Here is a 22,223-nt window from a genome sequence, read left to right as displayed (position 1 = left end):
AATGTCTTTTTCAAATTACCAAAACATTATCGATGTTTTCTCCCAAGACTAGCAATAAGGTAAAAATGCTCTTATAAATTCAAAAAAAAACAATAAAAACGAAAAATTATAATTTAAAAATAATATTTGTTTAAAACGATTTTTTTAAATGAATTTTTTTTAAAATGGAAAATTTTATTAAAAAAACAAAATTTTTAAACGGAAATTTGTATTTTAAAAATATTATTAAAAAAAACGAATATTTTCAATTTTTATAAAAAAAAATCGAAAATTTTCTTATAAAAAGGAATTTTATTATTTTTAAATTTGGTCATCCCTTGGAATTTTTTTTTTTTTTTTTTGAGTTTTAGCCTTTTAGGTAGTTTTAGTATTTTTGTTTTTATATTTGATTAAGGGTAATTTTGTTATTGGAAAAATATTGACAATTTTTAATAATTTGAGAGGAAATATTATTACAATTAAAAATTTGAAAGAAACATTGCCAATTGGATGTTAATTTGAGTGGAGTCCCTTATTTTATAAAATTTTAAATGCTATCATTAGAAATCACTCTCTAATGCACACTTCTCTCTCTAATCTCTATTCCTATTATCTTAATTCTTAAAGGATCGCGACACCCCTTCTCCCCTTTAAACCCGAGTCCCTCTTCCCCCTCAACAAGACAAAATTTATCTCCTCTTCTTCAATAATCACCGAAGGCAGGAAACCAAGAGGATTTGGTTGGGCAATTACTTGAGGTAATTCTCTCTTTCTCTCTCCCTCTCGTCACTCTCTCTCTCTCTCTCTCTCTCTCCGGTGTATTTTCTTCTCTCCCTCTCGCTCAAATCTTGCTTTCTTTTCCTACCGGGCTTCAAATTTCAGAGTGTTTGTTGATAATCACGATTTGGTTGCTTTCTTTGAATGCACATTCGAAGATTAAGTTAAAATTTCGGTGAATTGTAGAAATTGTGGTGGAACCCGTAAACCCCCTTTTGCATGTCATGAATTGGTCTCATATTTGTGTTGAATCAGCTGGGTCTCTCCGATAGTTCTAGGGTTACAGATTTGGAGTCATAGAGAGAAAGAGAAATGGCAAATCAAGGTGCGAAGAAGCGAAAGGAAGAGAACGCTCGGCACATGGCGAACCTGCGCCGCCTCATCATCGCCTGCAATGTATTTTTTACTATTACAAACTCAAGTCAAGCACTTGGCTTTCTTTGCTTAATTTCATTTTTATGTCTGTTTATATTGATTATTATTTTGTGTGTGCGGGTTTTATTGTTATGTAAGTGTAGGTTATCTATGTGTTAGTGAAGATGGTGATCTTCCATTCGAGTTTCACCTGGAAGCATTGGGTTGGTCTGGTTCTCACATCTGTGGCTTATGCGATTCCCTATAAACAACTTGCCAACATGGCTCAACCGGATTATGCTGATGATGGGGATCTTCTGGATGGTGGGTTTGATATGAGTACTGGTGGAGTTTGTGGGTATGTCTAGACTCCTTACGTATGTTCCCTTCTTCAATGTTTGTGTTTGTATGTCTGTGTGTGAGACAACTAGTATTTTGAATCTAAAAGAAGTTGGGTTTCCTTAAGTATTATAGATATGGTGATAATTTCTAAATCAAAACTGACATGAGAGATTGTTCAGATGCTGAGGCACCTGTATGATGCTTTGTGGCCCAGAATTCCATTGATTTGTTGATGTTAGATGGGTGTTAAAACTTTAGTATACATAGGGATGGATACAAGAAATTTGATAATTTTGCTAAACTTTTGAAATATATAGAAGAGTGTATATATTTATGAACATATTCCTTCCATTTCATATTTTACCTTTTCAAGAATTATCTAACATGCTGGCATATCAACATTGACTATGTATCTGTCATCCATATCCAAGCTTCTTAAGAAGCCCTTATGCACCGTTTGGCAGTCGATTCTTCATGAATTCCTTTTTGAAATAAGTTTCAAGGCATGTTTTGGATATTGGTTGTTATATGATATTCCATAATTTAGTATTGTAGTTTTATTGACATTATAGATTGTTTATGGTTTTGCTTAGTATGGGTTGCGATTTTTCCTTCTTCCCCCCCCCCCCCCCAAAAAAAAAGAAAAATCAATTAAGGAACTTTTGACTCAGTTAGCCATTTCTTGCAGCTATTTACATGATGTAATTTACATTACATGCTTCGTGCAAGTCATGTCCATCATCTCTGGAAAATTTTGGTACACATACCTTGCGGTAAGATCTGTTTAGTTTATTTTGCTGTAAATATGCTTTCACACTTTGTTTGAGTCAACATGCATTTGCACATACTTGTTTTATGCTTGAGGTTTGGAAAGGGCCACCTTATACATATTCTTGATCTGACTAAGAATTTTCTTGGTGAAAGAGCTATGAACTGAAAAAAAAAAAAAAAAGATAGTTGCTATTTATCCCTATTGATTAGAAGAACAAAATATGTTGGTGCAATTAATCTGTATCTCCCACTTGTCATGATTTGTGGGTCCTCGAGGTCAAAACTTCGTTGGCCCACTTTTCTTGTGTAACACTCTGGTCCCATATTAGGAAGACGAGGAGTAGCCTACATAAAATGTGTGGTTTATAAAGATAGCTATGAGTGGTAAGTCCCACATTGTCTAGGTGTAACTGTGCTTTATAAAGAATTCTAAGAAAGCTCTAAATTGACTAGTCATTTTAGGGTAATAGTGAAGATGTGGCTAGCGCTTTTCCTTGGGTCGTTACATCATGTGTTCTTTTCTTTTTGGGGGAAAGAGGGTGGGTGAAGGCTCACAAAATAACACAAAGTGAGGCCTAATACTATTAGGAGATCCACGGCCAATTAGATAATTGGATTCTTTTGAATGAATAGGAACTTCTTTAGCATTAAACAAGTCTCCGAGTGGATGTTGATGATTGGGTTGCTGTCATATGTCAGTGACTGTTTTGTGAGGTTACTGAGGCCCATCAGATCTTGCTTTTGTTTGATGTTGAGATCAACTCAATTGATGGAACTAGAGTACAGCTTGATGGCCCTTGCCCACGACACTTGCATTTATATTTTTGGCATAGTCACTACTCCCTTATGCCAGACAACTCTTGATATTTATCTGTATAGAAGTCTCTGATGATCGGCCTATATTACCATGTATATAGAAGATACAAGCTTACACATCAAATTCCAGAATTGCGGAATACTAGCATTCCGATAAAGTTTATGTAGTTTGTGGTAGGAGATATAAATTGGTTTGGGCTTTTGTCCATCCACGTTATTGATCAGTCTGGGAGTTTCTACAGTATGGTGAAAGTCATCTGATTAAATATACAGCAAAAATCCATAGGTTTGAAGACTTTGAATTCTGAATTGTTTTACCTGTTTGTCATGTTTGATATGATATTTTAGTCAAAGCTGTGTTTATGATATTCGCGAGAGTTGAAATATAAATAAAATCATTTACAGATCGGAGAAGTTATGCTAATTTCTATTTTTATAGAGGGGGAAAAATATTGTCCTGATTACATTAGACAGCATTGATAGGTGTTGTAAGTTACACATTTAATCGTTCTTGTTAATTTCCAGATACCGGGATTTGGATTGTATAAATCTTATGGTTTCTTAAGAGGATTTTTGCCACAAGGTTCACAGGTACCCTCTCTTTCCCAGATTTTGTTTCCGTCTTTTAAAGCAATAGATAGGTTTTATGTACTCAATACGATTTGGTGTGTGCTTCTGTGAAAAAGGGGGACACGGAGGATGAAAAGACTCGCAAGAAGAGGGAAAAGTTGGAGAAGAAGGCGTCTAGGGCCAAGTTTGTCAAGACAAGAACTAGGTAGCTACTGTTGACATGTGTAAACTAGTTATTGGGTAAAATGAGTGCCCCATAACTCCAAGTCTGCTCCTCCTATCAAGACAAGGCTGCACTAAAATTTATAGTACCAACTACCAAGTAGAAGTTGCACTATCTGGTCCTAATTTTAGTTATGTTCTTTGCGCAGTGGAAGAAAAAAAAGAAAAGAGTAATGTTACACATAGAACTCCTTTTCAACTTTTGACATGTGTGCATTTGTGATTGGAGCCACGATACTCATTAAGAAAGAAAATTTTAACACCCTTCAATTACATGTTGACACATATTTAAGAGTTGTAAAATAATTGTACGTCTAGCTTTTTTAAAAAAATAATGTCATCGCAGTCATCTCCATGCTAATATTTTCCTAATACATTAGCCCCCTGTGTGCCTCTTATGTGTTGAATGTAGGAAAAATTGTGAATGTGGTGGGGTGATAGTTGCATATTCCATGATGCCATTTGGGCATGACGGCCAAAATTTGCGTATTTACTGGGGTTTAGAGCACTCACAATAGAGTAACTCAATTTTTATGTAAAATGGTTTTTTAAAACTTATTTTTTTTTGTTTAGTTAATGAATTTTTAAAGGTCGCTATATTTTTATCTATATTATTTTTTTGCTTATCTCTTTCTTCTTCGTCTCTGCCCCTTTCTCCTCTTTATTTATTTTTATTATTATTATTGTTATTTTGTTCAAGGCCTTTTTTTCTTCTCTTTTTTTTTTTAACATGTCTAGATGTCCGCACAAGAGGAGAGTGTGGATTCGAATTATTGACTTTCGCTTCTTAAGGTGTGGTCCTTAGTCGATTGAGCTACTCTTTAGGGATTGTTTTAGGCTTTCTACATAATCACATATGCTCTCAAATTTCTGGTCTGGTAACAAAATCCAACAGAAATCAAAAACACCCAATCTAAAAACAAATATGTTTTCCTCTCGCACTAAATCAGAACCCAGCACACCTATTCACAATCTGAACTAAATATCTTCTAAATTGTTTTTAATCAACCAAAGCAACCAACCTCTACTGAAAATATGATGCCTACAAAACTTCTTCCTCCTCCCGATCGAGCAATTCAACCAAAACCTCAACAAATCAGCCAATCTCGTACCCCATTATCATCAAAAAATTAAAAAGAAAATTCACAATATTCTTACCTACAGATCAAGCTCCTCCCGTTTGGATACTAAGAAAAACATAGGAGCCCAAATCAAGTGGTTCTAAGCACGCCGGTGTCGGTCCCGTGACCCACTGCCAGGCATTGCTCTGCCACCCCTAAAGGTGGCAAACTGAGAGAGAGCTCGAGAGCTGGAGAGGTTGTTTCTAGACGTTGCTCTGAGAGAGAGAGAGAGAGAGAGAGAGAAATAGTGCGAGAAGGAAAAAACAAAAAAAACAAAAAAGTGGGAAATTTTTTGGAAAAAAGATAAAACATGCAAGAGAAATAATAATAAAAAAAAAAAAAAGGCTCTCTGAAAAGTGCCACTACATGTAGTATTTTTTTTTTTTTTTTTGCTAATCCAAAAAATATCTATTTTATATTTTTTTTTACAAAAAAAAAAAAAAGTGGGAAATTTTTTGGAAAAAAGATAAAACATGCAAGAGAAATAATAATAATAAAAAAAAAAGGCTCTCTGAAAAGTGCCACTACATGTAGTATTTTTTTTTTTTTTTTTGCTAATCCAAAAAATATCTATTTTATATTTTTTTTTAGCTAATTCAGTGTAAAATTAACCATTTTAAATAAAAGTATCATTTGACTTCTCTATTGTAAGTACTCCTACGAATAAGTTTGGTAGTTTGCAAATCTTGTTGTTGTCTACGTAATAATGATATTGAATGGCACTATTCAAAAAAGGAAAACATTGAAAAGAGAGAAAATAAAACTTTTAGGCATTTGGAAAGAAAATTGCATAGAAGTAAGACAGAGTAGTGAGATGGCGTAAGTTAATGGATAAGGATGAATTTAATTAGTTAAGTAATATTCTAACAAAATTGATTTAAGCTGGTATCAAGTTATTTGCCATTTTTCTTAATTCATTTTTTGTATAAAACTATTTTTTGGTATTTACAATTGAGTAATGCTGCATATTTATTGGGTTAATATGGCATGTTCATGTAAGAACAATAACAAAATAATTAAATTTATTATTTTATATCAGTTTTAACTTTTAAAATAATTAAATATTATTAAAAAAAAAAAGAAAAAAGAAAAAGGTTATGAATTATAACATTATCTTCGCAGTCAGCCTCACTGACTTATTGAGAAGAGATAATTAGGTTGGGTATCTCGTCTATCCATATTATTTGAAATGATGATCATTGATCAGTACTTGGTAATTTATAGTAAAGCCCCAGGAAATATTTAATGTAAGAATTCTGTAATCTGCCTCATTAATTCAACTCAACTCAACTCGTGAGCTAAAAAAAATGTAAGATACAGAGAGAGACAGAGGTGTGAGTAATCACACTCAAAGTCACCCACTCAAAAAGAAGCTTAAAAAAACAAAAAAACAAAAAAAACAAGTGAAAAAGAAAAGGAAAGTGAAAGAGGAAACAAAAGCGCAATTGAAGACCAGAAGAATTGGTAGAAGAAGACTGACTGAGTAAGCCCCCTCTCCAACCCCCAACTCCCCAAGTCTTTCCCTTCATTTCCTTTTTCTTTCTCTCCTCTCTCCCTCTCTATCGGCTTTCTTTGATTCTCTACCTTCGATTCCTCTCTGATCGCGCTCGATCTCGTTTCTACGCTTATGCTTCAATCGGAATCGCGCGGTTGAGCCCTTTCCATCGAGGTATGCTTCCTCGCAATCCGTTCAATTTTAAGCTCTCAATCGCTCAACTTTCGGGTTCTAGTTTCTCTTTTTGGATGGGTTTGCTTGCTTTTGATCGCAGTTTGTGAGAATTTTATGTGGATTGTGCTTGAATGTTGTGTTTGGGGTTCTTAGGGTTTTGTTATGGTCTTTCGAGGTTTCAGGGGTTTTTGCATTTGATTCTTTTTTATTGTTTTCGTTTAGGTTTGATTTGGGCTTGTGAGAATTTAGGGGTGGGTAGACAGAATATTTTGATTTTTGAGATTTACTTTTTTTTTTTTTCTTTCTTTCTCTGTGGGCTCCGAAAACGTAGTTTCAGAAAATTTTCTGTTTTTTTTTTTTTTGTATATTTGGTGGACATATTAGGAATTTGGTGTGGATATTAATTTTCATTTTTATTTATTTATTTTTTAATTCTTTATGTTATTAATTTTGTTTGTTTTGTTTGGGTATTTATCTATTTCCTCTGCGTTTCATATAATTTGATGTACATTATGCTAAAGGTTGTATCTTTTTGTTCTCTAGAATCCCACATTTTTATGGGTATTTGTTGATTTTGTGCCCCATGGGAATCTGGTATTTGGGGTTGAACCTTATACTTTTTATTTTTCAGGGAGTGCTTTTTTTTTTTTTTTTTTTTTTTTATTAATTATTTATTTAGAATTTTTGGTATAAAATAAGTATTAAATGGTGTACTGTCAAGGTAATACGTGGAGGAGACTTAAGGTGTGAAAGAAATAGAATTTGGGCGTGGAATGACGATATACTTGGGGGTATTTTTTACGCAACTTTTGGTTACCAAGGAAACTGATAAAACGGAAAAGGAGTTAAGAGTGTTATGCTTCATGTGGTTTCAGTTATCAAATAATAGAAAACTCAGCCTAAATGCTTGATTCAGAAAAAAAATATTTTTTATTGGCACAGTGAGCATTAAAAGTTTTATTTTTTATTTTTGCTTTTCTTTTCCTACATTTCCCGCATGACCTGTAGAAATTTAGGGTATAATAGAACTCTATGTAAGCTCCAGAGTGTGGTGTACTAGGCCCATGGATCTTAAGTTGATTACAAAATTAGGGTTTTGTTTGTTGTAGAATTTCAACTTGAAAGATAATGCTGAAATTTCATGAGGGAAATTTTTTGTTTCAGGGTTCTTTTTGGTGATTGAGTTTGCAATTTCTGATGCTGAAGAAATAAGGACACTTGCAAGTTTTGCTTTTCAGACAGAAAAATGTTGGAGGGTGGTCCAAAGTTCGCTGGAATAATAGACCTTAACAAACACGACAGTAACTTTTATGATTTGTCCCAGGTGTTTTACGAGAAACTTAATGAGGGTACCAACATGTCAGTTGACAGTTTTGGCAGTTTGCAAACAAGTACTGGTGGAGGGTCTGTTGCGATGTCGGTAGATAACAGCAGTGTTGGATCAAACGATTCTCATACTCGCATTTTGAACCACCAAGGCTTGCGTAGGCGTGCTAACGACAATTACAGTGTGCAACAGAGTGTTAATCGTCGAGGAAGGGTGACACATGCCCTGAGTGATGATGCACTGGCCCGAGCTTTAATGGATAGCAACTCCCCTACCGAGGGGCTTGAGAATTTTGATGAGTGGACAATTGATTTAAGGAAGCTTAATATGGGTGAGGCTTTTGCGCAAGGGGCTTTTGGGAAACTATACAGAGGCACTTACAATGGCGAGGATGTTGCCATCAAGATCTTGGAGAGGCCAGAAAATGACCTGGGAAGAGCTCAACTGATGGAGCAACAATTTCAGCAGGAAGTGATGATGCTGGCTACACTTAAGCATCCAAACATAGTTCGTTTTATTGGTGCTTGCCGTAAGCCAATGCTTTGGTGCATTGTGACAGAGTATGCAAAGGGTGGTTCAGTTCGGCAATTCCTGACGAAGCGCCAAAACAGATCAGTGCCATTGAAATTAGCAGTCAAGCAAGCATTGGATGTAGCGAGGGGGATGGCATACGTTCATGGGCTTGGGTTGATTCATAGGGACTTAAAGTCCGATAACCTCTTGATTTTCACAGACAGATCAATAAAAATTGCTGACTTTGGGGTTGCTCGGATAGAAGTGCAGACTGAAGGAATGACACCTGAGACAGGGACTTACCGCTGGATGGCTCCGTAAGACTTTTGACTCTTTAGCTGTTAGATTCATTATTTTGTCCCAGTTGAACATTTATCCAAAATAATAATAATAATAAGTGCAACCCAGATACACATGAAGTATACAAGAGAAACACCTATCTAAAATGAGAAAAAAGAATAAGAAAATCATTAAAACTAATTACCAAAGGAGCTAAAAACGCAGCTGTTCAAGTATAAAGAGAAAGAAAAAAAAAAAGGACTTGAGCTCCTCCATTGTCTTCTCTCAATCTTCGAAATTTTGATCATTTATTTCCCTATAAAGGCAGCACAAAAGGCAAGAGGACACCAAGTTCCACATGATAGCACTTTGAGAGCTACCACTTGTCCTCCAACAAGCAAACAAATCAACCACCTAGCTAGGCATAACCTAGGACAATTGCATAGAATGTGGTTAAATTATAACAGTCTAATGTTTTGTTACTAATGTGAAATGTCTAATAACATAAATTATTTTTCGTTCTGTTTGTCACCTTTATTGATCTTGGAAATTCTACTTTGGTGCAAGGAGCTAACATATATTGTTTTGACTTCAAAAATCAATTAGTGAATTTCTCCAATTAGTCATTAATCATCACATAGGCTTGCTCTCCTGCATTCCCTTAGTACCTGTTATTTTTTCTTAGTTTCTTTTGAGCATAGCACCTAATCTGGCCTTCACCTCTTATTTGATGGGAAGGCATTCAGTAATTTTCATATTATCATTCTTCTGAGATTTGGATGTGTTTGAGATGTTGTCAGCGCAATAATATTAGAAAAAGTCCGTCCGGACAATTAAGATCAATATAATTGTTTTCTAAGAATCAGTTTGATATTTTCAGCATATGATATGGTTTGATATTTTCAAAGCATATGATATGGTTTGATATTTTCAAAGCATATGATATGGTTTGATATTTTCAAAGCATATAATATGGTTTGATATTTATTGACCATAAAATGCCCATGATCTTTAGCTCAAATGGCACGTCTTCCACCCATGACTAGGGTGAAGTTGCAGGTTGAACACTTGACTACTATAATATGTATATATATGGACCTGCACATCCTTTTTCTCTCTTATGGTGCTTGTCTAAGGCAACATAAAGTACATCCTTTTTCCCTTGTAAACTTTCTTTGAGTTTTAATATGGCTGTTTCTCAGAATTTTATCTTGTGTTTACTTAAGAAGGAACAAATATTTTTTGGCTCTACAAGATGAGTTTTGTAGAACTTTTTGTTTGAAAATGCTTGAAGTTGTTTCTACCTTTTAAAATCTTTGAGTTAAATAACATTTGTAGACTCTGTGTTATGGGATAATGAGATCAGTTTGACATTGATTTCTTGGATTTTCTTGTGTGGCATGACAGAAAAACATGAAATAAACTTCACCAGCTTTGCACTAAAAATATTGAAAGTGCAGTAACTAGGAGGAGCATATTTTTTCTTCACTGTCCTTAATATATCTTACCAGTCAAAGCTTGGAGATGTCTGATTGGATGAATGTGCCAATTTCATGTGAATGAGAATTATTGTATTTTTCCACTGAACACATAAATCGTGTGTACATGGTTTATATGTTGTGGACTAAAATACTTATCAAAAAAAAAAAAAATGTTGTGGACTAATAGCAACCATTACCATCATTATATCTTAACATACAAATCAAATTGATAGCATGGGATGAAGGTATGGGGTGCATTAATGGTGTTTGCCCTGATGCCAATATTTGTTGGTGATTAGACCTTACTGTGGTCTGACCTGGATTAATCTTGTGGTGGATGAGTAAATTAAACATATTTTTTTTGTTTTCCTTTTTTGGTGGATATCATGGGGTTAGGTTGGGGTTTACATAATGCTCACAGCCCCAAGTATAGGTTAGGTGTTTTGGCTCTTCGATCTAGAAGAATACAGTGTCAGACAGAATATTAAAAATTTGAGTTGGCTTGGTTTGAGGTTGCTTGCTGTTGATATCAACCTTGGACGGAGTGGCATGAACTTCATTTGCAGCTTTTCTTCTGTTTGATATCGGGCCCAGCTTTTCTTCTGTTTGGTGTGCCTCTTATTTGTGCTTGTAGCTCTTATGGATTAGTGATTTTAGATTAGTGAGTCTAGCTTTAGTCCTATTTGCTTAGTGCAAACGACTTTGCTTCCCAACCTGTCCAAAATTCTTAAATTACCACTTATTCTCCAAAAGCTCAAGGTGATAGGAAATTGTTGATTTAACTATTTTGATTAATATTCTATCACTTTCCCTCCCTTTCTCTCACGTGTGGGCTCAAATTTTCGCTTAATAAAGAAGATTTAACACATGAAATATTTAATTAAAATAAGAGGTGAGTGACAAGATTTGAACTCAAAACCTTTGTTCTGATATCATATTATATCACTACTTATCTCATAAGCTTAAGTTGATAAGAAATAGTTGATTTAATCATTTGATTAATTTTCTAACATAAATTACTGGAAGAAAGTAGGCTTCGATCTCCATTGAATGAGAATATATTGGATGAGAGTCTACTTTTTATTGCTTATAGCTTTTGCCTCGTGGTTTAGTTGTTTGAATTCATTGAATTGATCTTTCTGGGCAAGTGGTGTTGCTGTTGTATTAAGTTCGATTCGTATTAGCAGTTCAGGTCAAAGGAAATGCAACCATGTTTGATCATTTTACTGATTGTGATTTAGTATTGTATGATAGTTTTTGAACTTCATTTGAAGACTGAACTGAAAACTTATTATTGAATGAAGCTCTAATTTTCATTCTCATCTCCAGCTTCTTTCTTATATTGATATATCATTTAGTTACTACATGTCTGCATCTAGAGAATCTCAAGAATATATATAAAATTATTTTTTTCTTGATGAGTAGAGTATCTTAGGAATAGTGCTATGCACTGATGGTTGGCATGGCATTTCTTGTTCAGCAAACCTGTCTCTCTTGAACCTGAACTGTTAACCGTAGGCTACTTGAGTGCATTATTTTCTTATCTGGCTATGCAGGGAGATGATCCAGCACAGGCCTTACACACAGAAGGTAGATGTGTATAGTTTCGGGATTGTTCTGTGGGAACTTATAACAGGACATCTTCCATTCCAGAACATGACAGCAGTGCAGGCTGCATTTGCAGTTGTTAACAAGGGCGTTCGTCCTAACATTCCTGGTAACTGCTTACCTGTTCTCAGTGAGATCATGACCCGATGCTGGGATGCCAACCCTGATGTCAGGCCACCCTTTGCAGAAGTGGTCAGAATGCTTGAGAACGCGGAGATGGAGATTATGACAACTGTCCGCAAGGCCCGTTTTAGGTGTTGCATGACCCAACCAATGACAGCAGACTGATCCCAGAAAAAGATAAGACAAGAAAACAGGCATAAGAACATAAAGAGTAAAGAAGTAATTGGAAAGGGAGAAAAAGAGGCGAAAGAGGGTGATTCTGTCATAGCCTCGTGTATTTATCAGTTTAATTTCTTTCTTCAATAGAAAAAGGGAGAGTTATGAAAAAACCTTTGGTTTTGGTGTTTCTACATTAATGGATTCCTGTTGATGAATTAGTAATAGAAGAGGAGATCGATGTGTATGTATAACTCTCACTCTACTATGTATTAACCTACCTTGTTTAGCTGTTGTGTTTCTTGAGAAAGATGCCTGGATCCCCCACTCCACTCCCCATCCATAAATTGAATACACAGCCATCGTGTTACACTGAATGTGCCTCTGGATTATGTAAAAGTTGTTTAATATGCAGTTTGGGAGGTTTATACTTGTAACTCTGAATATTAAGTGTATTTACTTGTACAGAACCGTGAGGGGGATAATTGAGCCTGCCATCTTCATCTTGTATGTAAAAGTGGTGAAGCCCCAATATAAGTGAAACTAATTAGAAGTAGGAAGATGCTTTGGACATTAATCTGAGTTAAGGTGGCGTGGCTTAAAGCTATTGGCTAACATATTGCTTGATGATTCGATTTGTTGTAAAATTATTGTTTTGTCTTCAAATTTCAAAATAAAACAAAAAAACAATATTTTAAGAGGGTGACCCTTCTCCAATTTCTTGGCAGCCGACCACCCTCAATAGAGGAAGGGTGATGGCCTCTCACCAGTGAAAAACCCTTTTTTTTTTTTTTAGAGGAGGGTGCGTGGTGGTGGTAAAATTATGATGTGTCATATGGTGACTGGATAATTTTACACCGGGAACTTATAGTAGGAGCTCTCTAAAATAAAGTAAGCATATTCTATTTATTTTTTCTCACTTAGCCTAAAGCCAATAATCAGACTCTAAATGCACCGTAGATTCTCTGTGCAGTCCAAAATTGCAGTGGCGAACGTAGGCGACGTCCTCGACAGGTGATGCAATCATTACCCACCCACATAAGCAAAAAGAATCCGAGAATCCTTCACCTCTGAGATCCTTGCAAACCAAAAATGCTTTGTGGCTTACTCCACCTCTGTTGCCACTTGTACTATAGAGAGAGACCAATAGACAGAGACAGCCCAAGATTGACAGGTCAGTCTTTTGTTTTCTGCTCTGTTTGGTTCTGAGAAAACTAATAAATTATCATTTCATTGCGTTTCATTTTCTATAGGATAAAAAAGATTTCATTTTTCCTTTATATTAGTCAAAGGGTACTCGAAATCATTCTCTCTCTTCATTGGAATGTGTTGTTCCTATCGCAGGTATTGTATAAAGGGCAGTTACTCATAGTAAGCAGAGTGATAATGGAGTGTGCTATAATGGGCAAGTTTTGTCCTTTAATTTTGTCAAGTTCAAGGATTTTGATGGTGGAAAAAAAGAACGTATTGGGTATCCGCGACAAGTTCAAGTTTTGCTCTTCCAAATTCAAGATTCAAGCTCTTGAGGCTGAGACTCATCTCTCATCAGAGGTATTTCTCAATCTTGGCCATTTACTTCCTGTGAATTATGCAAAACTAGGCTTAAGTATCTTTTTGATTAATCATAACAAGTTGACAAGTTGGATTAGTGGGATCAGTGTGATTTGAATGCACTCTGGAAATGTCAATTCTAATTGTAGGTAGGGGCTGAAAGACGAGGAAGTTCAACTGATGTTGGTATTGGAGAACTTGTGTGGCCTTCTCCTAGTGATGAAATCCCTTTTTGGAAAAAGGACTTCCCTTCTTGGGGTGTGAGCCCAGAAGTTCCTGCTGACATAAACAAGGATTCTGATCGCATGCACATAATTCATGTTACAGCTGAAATGGCACCCATAGCCAAAGTTGGTGGCCTCGGTGATGTTGTAACTGGACTTGCTCGCGCATGTTTGTCACGTGGTCATGCAGTGGAGATAATGCTCCCTTTCTATGAATGTATTCAGAAGCAGCAGATCAAAGACTTGGCATTAATCACTACGTATGAATCTTATCATGGCGGAAACTGGGTTCCAACTAATGCATATCGTGGGGAAGTTTCTGGCATCCCAGTAGTATTTATTGAACCGTCCAACCATTTCTTTAAGGGGCAATTTGTTTATGGGGGTTCATACAATGAGCTGGAGGCATATTTGTTCTTTAGCCGTGCTTGCCTTGAATGGATGCAGGTTTGTGGATGAATACTTGGTGCATCTTTTGATATATTGAATTCCACTTTTTATTTAGCTGGATTGATTTAAAAATCTCAGGTTGGCTTGCTAATGCAGAAATAATAGAGGGATCAGTATCTTACACTCGAGTGTTCGTAGACATTACAGAAACTATGTCAAAGCTAAAAACTGCTTAAACTGTGTTATGACTGTAAATGAGTTGTCTGTGGAGTCTTTCTTGATTCTTTTTTACCGACCGACTCTATGCTTGAGATAATTTAATTATTTCTTATAGCCATCTGGCTTGAAAATGTGGGATGGAGAACTTGGTTATATCAGTGACATATCTTGAACCATGTTCTTCCAATGATAACAGGCGACTGGAGCACAACCCGATATCATTCATGTCCATGAATGGCAGGCAGGAGCTTTACCACTGCTTTACTGGGATATGTACCATTATCTCTCACTTAAGGTATTTACTTCAAGTTTTGTGACAGATATAGATGCTGTTAAATAGTTTTACCTCCCTTCATATGAGATTTGATATTGATATTGATATTGATATATTTTTGTTTATAGAAGCCAAGAATAGTATTGACAATCCACAATATGGAGCATTATGGGGAGTGTAGGTAAGCTTATCCTTTTGTTATTCCCTTGTGCTTTAATCATCAACTCCCTTCAACATTTTCCACTTTCCATTTTATGCACCCATGGTTTGCAATTGCTTGGTTCACCCGACTACCACAATCATTTGTGTCTCATTAAAGTATTTGCCTCGCTACCACAAGGTTTTACTAGTTTCACGGTTTTCCAAAGAGAGCAGTTTGAAAGAAATTTCCTGCTTGTCTTACCCTTCTCCTTTAGAAATCCTATGGACTACATACAGGAATATGGGATATCTGCTGTGATATGGACATGGTGTCAGATATAGCGTGTTATCACGCATAGTTACATGGCTTTATGTTTGTGAATATTTATGGAGAGCAGTATTGTATATGTGATAAATCAATCCTGCAAAAACTACATGGGGACAGGACTGTACCATGTGGATATTAAATGGAGAATTAGCTTATGCTTGATTCAAGTCAATTCCAGCCTTTCGTAGCATAATTGTTTTACATATTGCCATGTAAAATTCTTGAAGTTTCTTTTCTTTTATGTCGTGGATGTATTTTACATGTATTCTTCTAGATTTGAAATGCGATTAGGTTCCTATTTTGAATTTGATAGTGGAGAAGAAAATGTTGAACTTTCTTAGTATGTATTCTACAGAAAAATGCTATAGTCCATTTATAACAGATACATGTTTGTGGTTAATGACAGAGATCATATTATTCACTTTGAAAGGAATTGCCAAAAAGTTTCAGATTTTCTACATATTCGAAACACAGCAAGCTAAATAGGAGAAATGAATAATTTATTTTCATATTATTTTTCCCTCTTTTTTTTTTTAATTTTATTTTTGTTATTTATTTGGGTATGATAGGAGATTGAGTACGATACTGAATTTGCAAAGGATGCCCCAATTCAAATAGCCTGCTTATTTGAAACAAAGCAAGCTAAGTAGGAGTAGTGAATTAACTATTTTTTAATATGTTTTGCTTCTTGTTTCATTTTTGGTTGATTTAATACTTGTGTACAAGTTTAAAAATGTTTGGAGATTGATGCTTATGTGCCTTAACAGATTTCTGTGACATGAATTATAGATGAAACTATCGTTGAAACAATCTTTTGAGTTCTTTGAAGCCTGTCACTCCTCTCATAATGGCTTTGTTTACCTTGGCAGCCAAGAGCAGCTCAGCAAGAGTGGCCTTGATGGATCTATATACGCAACCATAGACAAGGTGTTTTCTTTATAATCTTAAACTTTCATGAATTTTTTGTTTATATTTGTATTAAATATTCTCTGGTGTAACTTTTGTCTATGTTACACCGCTCAATGAATTTTTCATTTGATGAGTATTTTGACACCTCCATTGGACTAGATTGTTTCTCCTTACCCTTCATGCTCACAAGTTATCAAGATGATTGTCGTTTAATGTTAAAAATTTTAATTTTCTATGTCTAAAAAGTAGAGGCAAACACTAGTTTATGGACTGGATAATATATGACATCTGATTGACAAAAAAATTTGGCATAAGAAAAGAATGTGTAATCCATGAGAGGGTCATAAAAATATTAACCAAAGTAAAAGTTATTGTGTGGTGTAAAATAAATAGAGAGTCACATCAAGTGTATAGCTTGAACCTGATATATATATATATATATATATGTATATATATATATATAATATATATATATATCAGGCTTAGTTGGGTTGATTTTTATAATTATATAGATATATTTGTACACAATGCACACACACACATTTGTAAATATGGTTGCAAAAATGTAGTGAAAAGCATTCTCAAATGGGATATATGGTTTCATTTGGCACCAATTGTGCCACAAATTCTCATGAATTGATGTATTCTCCATGCGAATGAGTTTTCTTAGTTGATTAAAGAGTTCTTTTAGTTATACACCTCCATCCAGCTAGAAAATTTTGCTTTCAGTGCTAAAACCTTTGCGAACTCAGATCATTGTTCAGTACAGCTCATTATTCTTTTGTCAAGTTTCACCTGTCTGTCCAAGTCACTCCCTTGTTAATGACTAAAGTTTCTGGTTTTGTTTTTATCTTTCTACATGGCAGGCAATTGATGATCGAACTATTGGCCACAATCCTGAGAGATTGAGCTTATTGAAAGGTGGAATTGTGTATAGCAATGCAGTAGTGTAAGCAGCCTCCCTTTTCTTTCTTTTTTTGGCGTTTGCAAACAATTTGTGAATTTGCACATACTTGTCAATAGCCATTTTTTAATAAATAATTTTCCAGTATGCCCTGAATTTTCGAATGACAATGTGCCATATGGTACAAGGAAGAATAAACACACCAATAAGAAGGATTTCCATCATGGTGAGCCATTTGTAAAATGTTGAAGGTATGATTTTGATGGAAAAGGCCAATCACTGTGCTTTGGATGGCTTTTGGGCACTTTAATGGAAATAAGAAATTGTATCCTGAATAAACTGCCATGTGGAGATATACCAAGATGCACGCATAATGTAAACATATTGTAGATAAATAGTAGACTATGTGGAGAAAGCATAACGTGTGTGCATAAATGTATAAATCCAACTCACCCTAATATCCACATCATTGTCTAGTAAGTGATTTTCCTTCATCTTTCAGCACAGTCTCTCCGACATATCTCAAGGAAACCCTATGCACTGGATGGCTTGCAAGCACGTTATTAAGGAATCGGGATAAGTAAGTTCCTCCATACATTTTAAGTTGTAACCACTCCATTTTACTTTGGGTTATTGTATTGTACTTTTCTATATAACTCTTGTATTGTCCAAATGAAATGAGATGAGTTAAGAGTATCCTTAAACTGCTACTGTAGCTACAGATATCAGTTATCAGATAATTTCCATACAGTAAATGCCTAGTTATTCATTGCCAGTTAAGTCAGGTTTCCTATGTTATTAGTGTTACACATTTGGTCCAATTCATTGTAGAATGCTGTGACGTTTTGAGTTTTTTTTTTTTCCAATTGAAATGCTGTCTTCACAATCAATCACATTCAAAGGTACAATTCAAAATATATTTAGAGCAAAAAAGAGCCTTCTCAAGAATATATTATCCAATGTTATAGCACTTGTAGTTAAGTGGAATGTCATATATGTTTGGAACTGTACACTAGATCTCCCTGGCATTCGATCTTATAGCATACCTTGTTTTGGGTATTATTCATATGATATATCTTTTATTACTATCTGAAAAAGAAATCCAAAGAAGTGGATTTGAAAGGAGTTGATGTAAGCTAAAATGGTCAGCATGTCTGAATCCTATAATTGTTTTACATTGAAAGTATTCCGGTATCTTAATTAAATCCAAAGAAGTGAATTTAAAAGGAGTTGATGTAAGCTAAAATGGTTAGCATGTCTTAAGCCTATAATTGTTTTACAGTGAACATATTCCGGTGTCTTAATTGGTATTTGTAATGGCTACCTTCAATGCCATTGAGAATTACATTATAGCTAAGAACTTGATTGTTTAATCTTCAAGTTTTTCACGGTAATAATTCTGATTCCTCCAAGTAGACAGTTTCACTTTCAGGAAACTTACTCCTTTTCCAAATAATTGTTTCAAGTGCCTACAAATCTTTGCATATGTTAGGATGGGGAAAAAAACTCACAGTAAATGGGCATTTTCTGGAGCAGGTCCATCACTCCATTGTATTATTATACATAGTTTTTTTTTTTTTTTTCATTCCCCTCCCCTCAGTTGATGACTTAGTTGGTGATTTTTTTTTTAATTTTTTTTTGTCAATGACTCCAAATTAAGGTTTATCATTAAGGGATAAAAATGGAACATAAAAAGTTTGTTAAAGTGCAGTGTATTTTCAGTAAAAAATCGGAGTTGATGAGAATAAATTGTGAAAGGTTTATGGCTTCAGAGATAATTCCTATTTCTTTTCCTTGCCAAAGTACATAATTACCCTATCCCCAAAACTCCTGTATTCATGAGGGGTTGAATCCTAGAGCCCTGGAACTCCACCTTTCAGAGGAGGATAGGTACCATTAACTGACAAGGTAAGATTGTTCACTCATAAGGGGAAGGGGAGTGAAATTTACATTGCCCATTAAATTAAAGATAGGATAATGAAATGGGGAAGTGCTAATGGAATGACTATGGTTGACGGAATGTGTATTATTTAATACTAAGTTTTGTGAACTGGCTTTGAATGTAGAAACTAGCCAGACTGTATAATTAAAAATGCTGATCAGTCAATAAATTGATAAAATTGGTTTAGTGGACTTGAGGGTGTTGAGATGGATGACTGGCACTACTATATATTCACACACATAGTGTGCCTACTAACTGTTTCTGATACATGTAAGGATATTCCCAACATATTAACCTTTCGTAGGTCTATGCAATTTAATTATATACCCAGTCTAAGGGAGAGCCGGCAATATGTTAACAGGATATGGTCCCTATTCTGGGTGTGGTTCAATTATTTTCCAGTTGCGTTCTAAACTACCAATTGGTAGTGCTTGAAATAAGCACTCATACTCACTACCTTGTGAGGGCACGTCTACATGAAGTATATTTTACAATTAAGATCCATTTCCGAATCAACTCATGATGCAATTCGACTGTTTCCTTCTAGTAATCTGAAATACAACTTGAAACATTTTCTGGTTTTACAGTGGGACCACTCATTGGACTTTGCAAGACTAGCATAGGGGATTCTGCCTTATTCCAAGCATTAGTGGATATTATATGATGTTTTGAGTGGGGTTCATTAACTATGTAAGAAGGAAGCTGCTCCATGAAACCTTTTTCCCGTGTCAGAATCTATCAAAATAGAAAGATTTACCAACCAATATGAACTTTTGGGTCCCACGTGAAACACCAAAATCTTATGTGGGACTCCTAAATGCATGCTGGTGTTCTTTGTTTCAATGTTTTGGCCAAAAGCAGTCGTTCTTTTGATGCTGGTTTGGTAATTTGATGTAACTATGCAATATTTAAGCTGTTAGCATTAATTTACTTGTACTTGTTGAGCTGCTTTGTAGCAGTTTTGTTTTCTTCAAATATCTCTCTGATTTTCTCTTGGCTCAGTCTGGGCCTCTGGGTGCCATTATGCTTGGGAATCTTGTATGGAATATCTTTGTGACGGGGGCTTGCTTGATAAATATCCATTGCTGCGTTCAGATTATAGTCTTCCTTTGTTTTTACATGTATCTATAATTAATACAGACCTTATTATTGTTCATACTTATCCAAAATAAATAAATAAAGTACAGGAACTTATTATTGTTCCCGTAGTTTCTGACAATGTTGTGTTATGTAATTCTGTAGATACTTTGGTGTTTTGAATGGGATAGACACTGCAATGTGGAACCCTGCTACTGACATCTTCTTGCCTGTTAAGTTCAATGGTAACTTCACTTTATCTAGTCAAGAATTCTGTTTGTTTGATTTCACATTAGCAAAAGAACAGGTCTAGAAAATGACGGAGTCTCTCTCTCTCACTCCCTTTCTCTCTCTCTTGGTAAATTTTACTTATATATTGTTAAGCCCTTGTATAGTTGCATATTTATGAGATTGACACCAATTCAACATAGTGCAGTGCTGAGACCTGCAGGCTCCCTGCTACTATTATCATAACATGCTTCCATAGTATTAAAAGACAAGAAACATTTATGCATTCGTGCCTTTGTTGTCTGCCAATCTTAGGGTGGGAAGTAGCTTTAATAGCAAATATGATGTCATCAAAGTTCCAGCTCTAGTTTTTCCTGATGTGTGAACTGTTTTTATTTTGATCTAATCATAATTATCTATCTTCAAGATTTACTTCCCAAGGTTCTCTAGTTTTCCTTTAAATTCTCTGTATTTGATTCCTTGCAGCTCAAAAGCCTGAGGGCAAGAAGTTATGCAAATACTATGTTCAAAGGGGGCTTGGTTTGGCTTTAGAAGGCACTCTAGATGGTAACCATTTGCCAGATATAACATGCAAGGTGCCTTTAGTTGTCTGTATTACTCGATTAGTCCCACAAAAGGGGCTTCATTTGATTTCTCATGCAATCAAGCATGTTGAGGAACTTGTAAGTTTTGCTTTTTCTATTTTTTTTCATGACAACTGCTCTCTCTCTCTCTCTCAACATGATGGAAATAAGGATATCTGAGATTATATCACCTTCCAAATTTTTATATCAATGCTTTTACAGTTTTTGCATTATTAACATGCTTGAAAATCTGTAAACAATATATAGAGTGAATACGACTCTGCCAGACTGGCTACCATAGAAAAACTCCATAATACTAGTAAAGAATGTCTGTTCTCTTATAAATGGAATATCAATACTCTTCTTGAAGCCACTTATCAATATCCACCATGTTGCGAATTAAACAATAACAATATTGTGCTAGTCCATGGTCGTTATTATTGGAAGGCTGATGGACAACTTAAAAGTGAAATTTTACATTTGAGACATGCAAGTCAAGTTAACCCCTGATTGAGACTTTAAGCCTCTAACTGGCAATCATCGCCTTCTCCAGTACCCACTAACCTTCAGAATTTTCAGTAGCTGAAAAAGAATTTTTTATTGTTGAACCGTTGGAAGTTTAATGACAACTGAACAACATACCCTAACTCTTTCTTGATTGAAAATAACAGGATTCAGCAGGAATTAGCATATTTTCTTTTTGAATGGGGAAAAAAGTTCAGCAATGTAATCCACATTCTTTTGAAAAATTGAACAACTTCTGCCTTGATCTGTTGCCATGCGTGTGACTTGACCCATCAAGTTGGTGGCGCCCAACAGCAGTTACTCCTCCTTGGAGAAGGAGAGTATTTCTTTCATTGACTGACTTGTATTTGGTCTTTGGTAGCCGACTTAGTGTTTTATAAAAATGGGGAGCCACACTCTTAGTTTCGTGTTGTGAGAAAAAGCATAGCGCCACACAACAACCTTTTTGTTTCATCTTGAGAAAGCTTGTTGTGCGTGAGAGAGAAAAAAGAGAAAGAAAAGAAAAGAAAGAAAGAGGTGTGTGACAATGAGAGAGAAAAGGAGTGAAATAGAGCTGCGTTTGTCTTCGCAAAAGAGAAGTTTGTCCTTTTGTTTTCTCCTTTGGGGAAGCATCTCTTTTGTGTAAAAGTGAGATTTAGGTGTATTGGAGTTTTGAGTTCTTAGTGATTTTTTTTTTCTTGCTATTTTGTATTCCATCTAATAGTGAATTTTTGAATTTCTTCGTGATCACCTCTTTCTTGTTTTCTCCTTTGGGGAAGCATCTCTTTTGTGTAAAAGTGAGATTTAGGTGTATTGGAGTTTTGAGTTCTTAGTGATTTT

General features: G+C 35.2%; 3 protein-coding genes across 5 annotated transcripts in view; all 3 read left to right on the top strand.

Moving 5' to 3' along the window:
• Positions 1-591: 591 nt before the first annotated feature.
• On the top strand, positions 592-4,104 carry LOC132190481 (uncharacterized). 3 transcript variants are annotated; one of them, XM_059605483.1, is made up of 6 exons: positions 592-737; positions 1,029-1,152; positions 1,275-1,468; positions 2,141-2,225; positions 3,565-3,630; positions 3,726-4,104. In XM_059605483.1, the coding sequence occupies exons 2-6, from the start codon at positions 1,069-1,071 to the stop codon at positions 3,816-3,818; spliced, it is 522 nt and encodes a 173-aa protein (XP_059461466.1). In that variant the 5' UTR covers positions 592-737; positions 1,029-1,068; the 3' UTR covers positions 3,819-4,104. The 3 variants fall into 3 exon arrangements, with proteins under 3 accessions (XP_059461466.1, XP_059461464.1, XP_059461465.1); XM_059605481.1 differs by having other exon boundaries at positions 593-737; positions 1,012-1,152; XM_059605482.1 differs by having other exon boundaries at positions 593-737; positions 943-1,152.
• Positions 4,105-6,355: 2,251 nt separating this feature from the next.
• LOC132190480 (serine/threonine-protein kinase STY13-like) lies at positions 6,356-12,397 on the top strand. The gene is made up of 3 exons (XM_059605480.1): positions 6,356-6,621; positions 7,786-8,778; positions 11,778-12,397. Exons 2-3 carry the CDS (start codon positions 7,868-7,870, stop codon positions 12,115-12,117), a joined length of 1,251 nt encoding a protein of 416 aa, XP_059461463.1. The 5' UTR covers positions 6,356-6,621; positions 7,786-7,867; the 3' UTR covers positions 12,118-12,397.
• A 658-nt stretch (positions 12,398-13,055) lies between these two features.
• Positions 13,056-22,223, top strand: part of LOC132190479 (uncharacterized) — a 16,226-nt gene continuing 7,058 nt past the window's right edge. Inside the window, exons 1-10 of the mRNA XM_059605479.1 lie at positions 13,056-13,282; positions 13,453-13,659; positions 13,809-14,330; positions 14,689-14,787; positions 14,895-14,947; positions 16,105-16,162; positions 17,011-17,093; positions 17,551-17,628; positions 20,233-20,312; positions 20,782-20,978. Of these exons, the coding sequence (XP_059461462.1) occupies positions 13,495-13,659; positions 13,809-14,330; positions 14,689-14,787; positions 14,895-14,947; positions 16,105-16,162; positions 17,011-17,093; positions 17,551-17,628; positions 20,233-20,312; positions 20,782-20,978 (1,335 nt within the window). The 5' untranslated portion in view covers positions 13,056-13,282; positions 13,453-13,494. The remainder of the gene's footprint in view (positions 13,283-13,452; positions 13,660-13,808; positions 14,331-14,688; positions 14,788-14,894; positions 14,948-16,104; positions 16,163-17,010; positions 17,094-17,550; positions 17,629-20,232; positions 20,313-20,781; positions 20,979-22,223) is intronic.

This window comes from Corylus avellana, chromosome ca8 (genome assembly GCF_901000735.1).
Source record: "Corylus avellana chromosome ca8, CavTom2PMs-1.0".
In the NCBI taxonomy this organism is placed as follows: Eukaryota; Viridiplantae; Streptophyta; class Magnoliopsida; order Fagales; family Betulaceae; genus Corylus; species Corylus avellana.
Note: the sequence above shows the minus strand (reverse complement) of the source record. Positions and strands in the feature narration are given on the sequence as shown.

Excerpts from the sequence above, each read along its gene's own strand:
- LOC132190480 (XM_059605480.1), top strand. The coding sequence starts at position 7,868 with ATGTTGGAGGGTGGTCCAAAGTTCGCTGGAATAATAGACCTTAACAAA. Across the intron at positions 8,779-11,777 it reads ACTTACCGCTGGATGGCTCC|GGAGATGATCCAGCACAGGC; the intron begins GTAAGACTTTTG and ends CTGGCTATGCAG.
- LOC132190481 (XM_059605483.1), top strand. The coding sequence starts at position 1,069 with ATGGCAAATCAAGGTGCGAAGAAGCGAAAGGAAGAGAACGCTCGGCAC. Across the intron at positions 1,469-2,140 it reads AGTACTGGTGGAGTTTGTGG|CTATTTACATGATGTAATTT; the intron begins GTATGTCTAGAC and ends CATTTCTTGCAG. Across the intron at positions 3,631-3,725 it reads TTTTGCCACAAGGTTCACAG|GGGGACACGGAGGATGAAAA; the intron begins GTACCCTCTCTT and ends TCTGTGAAAAAG.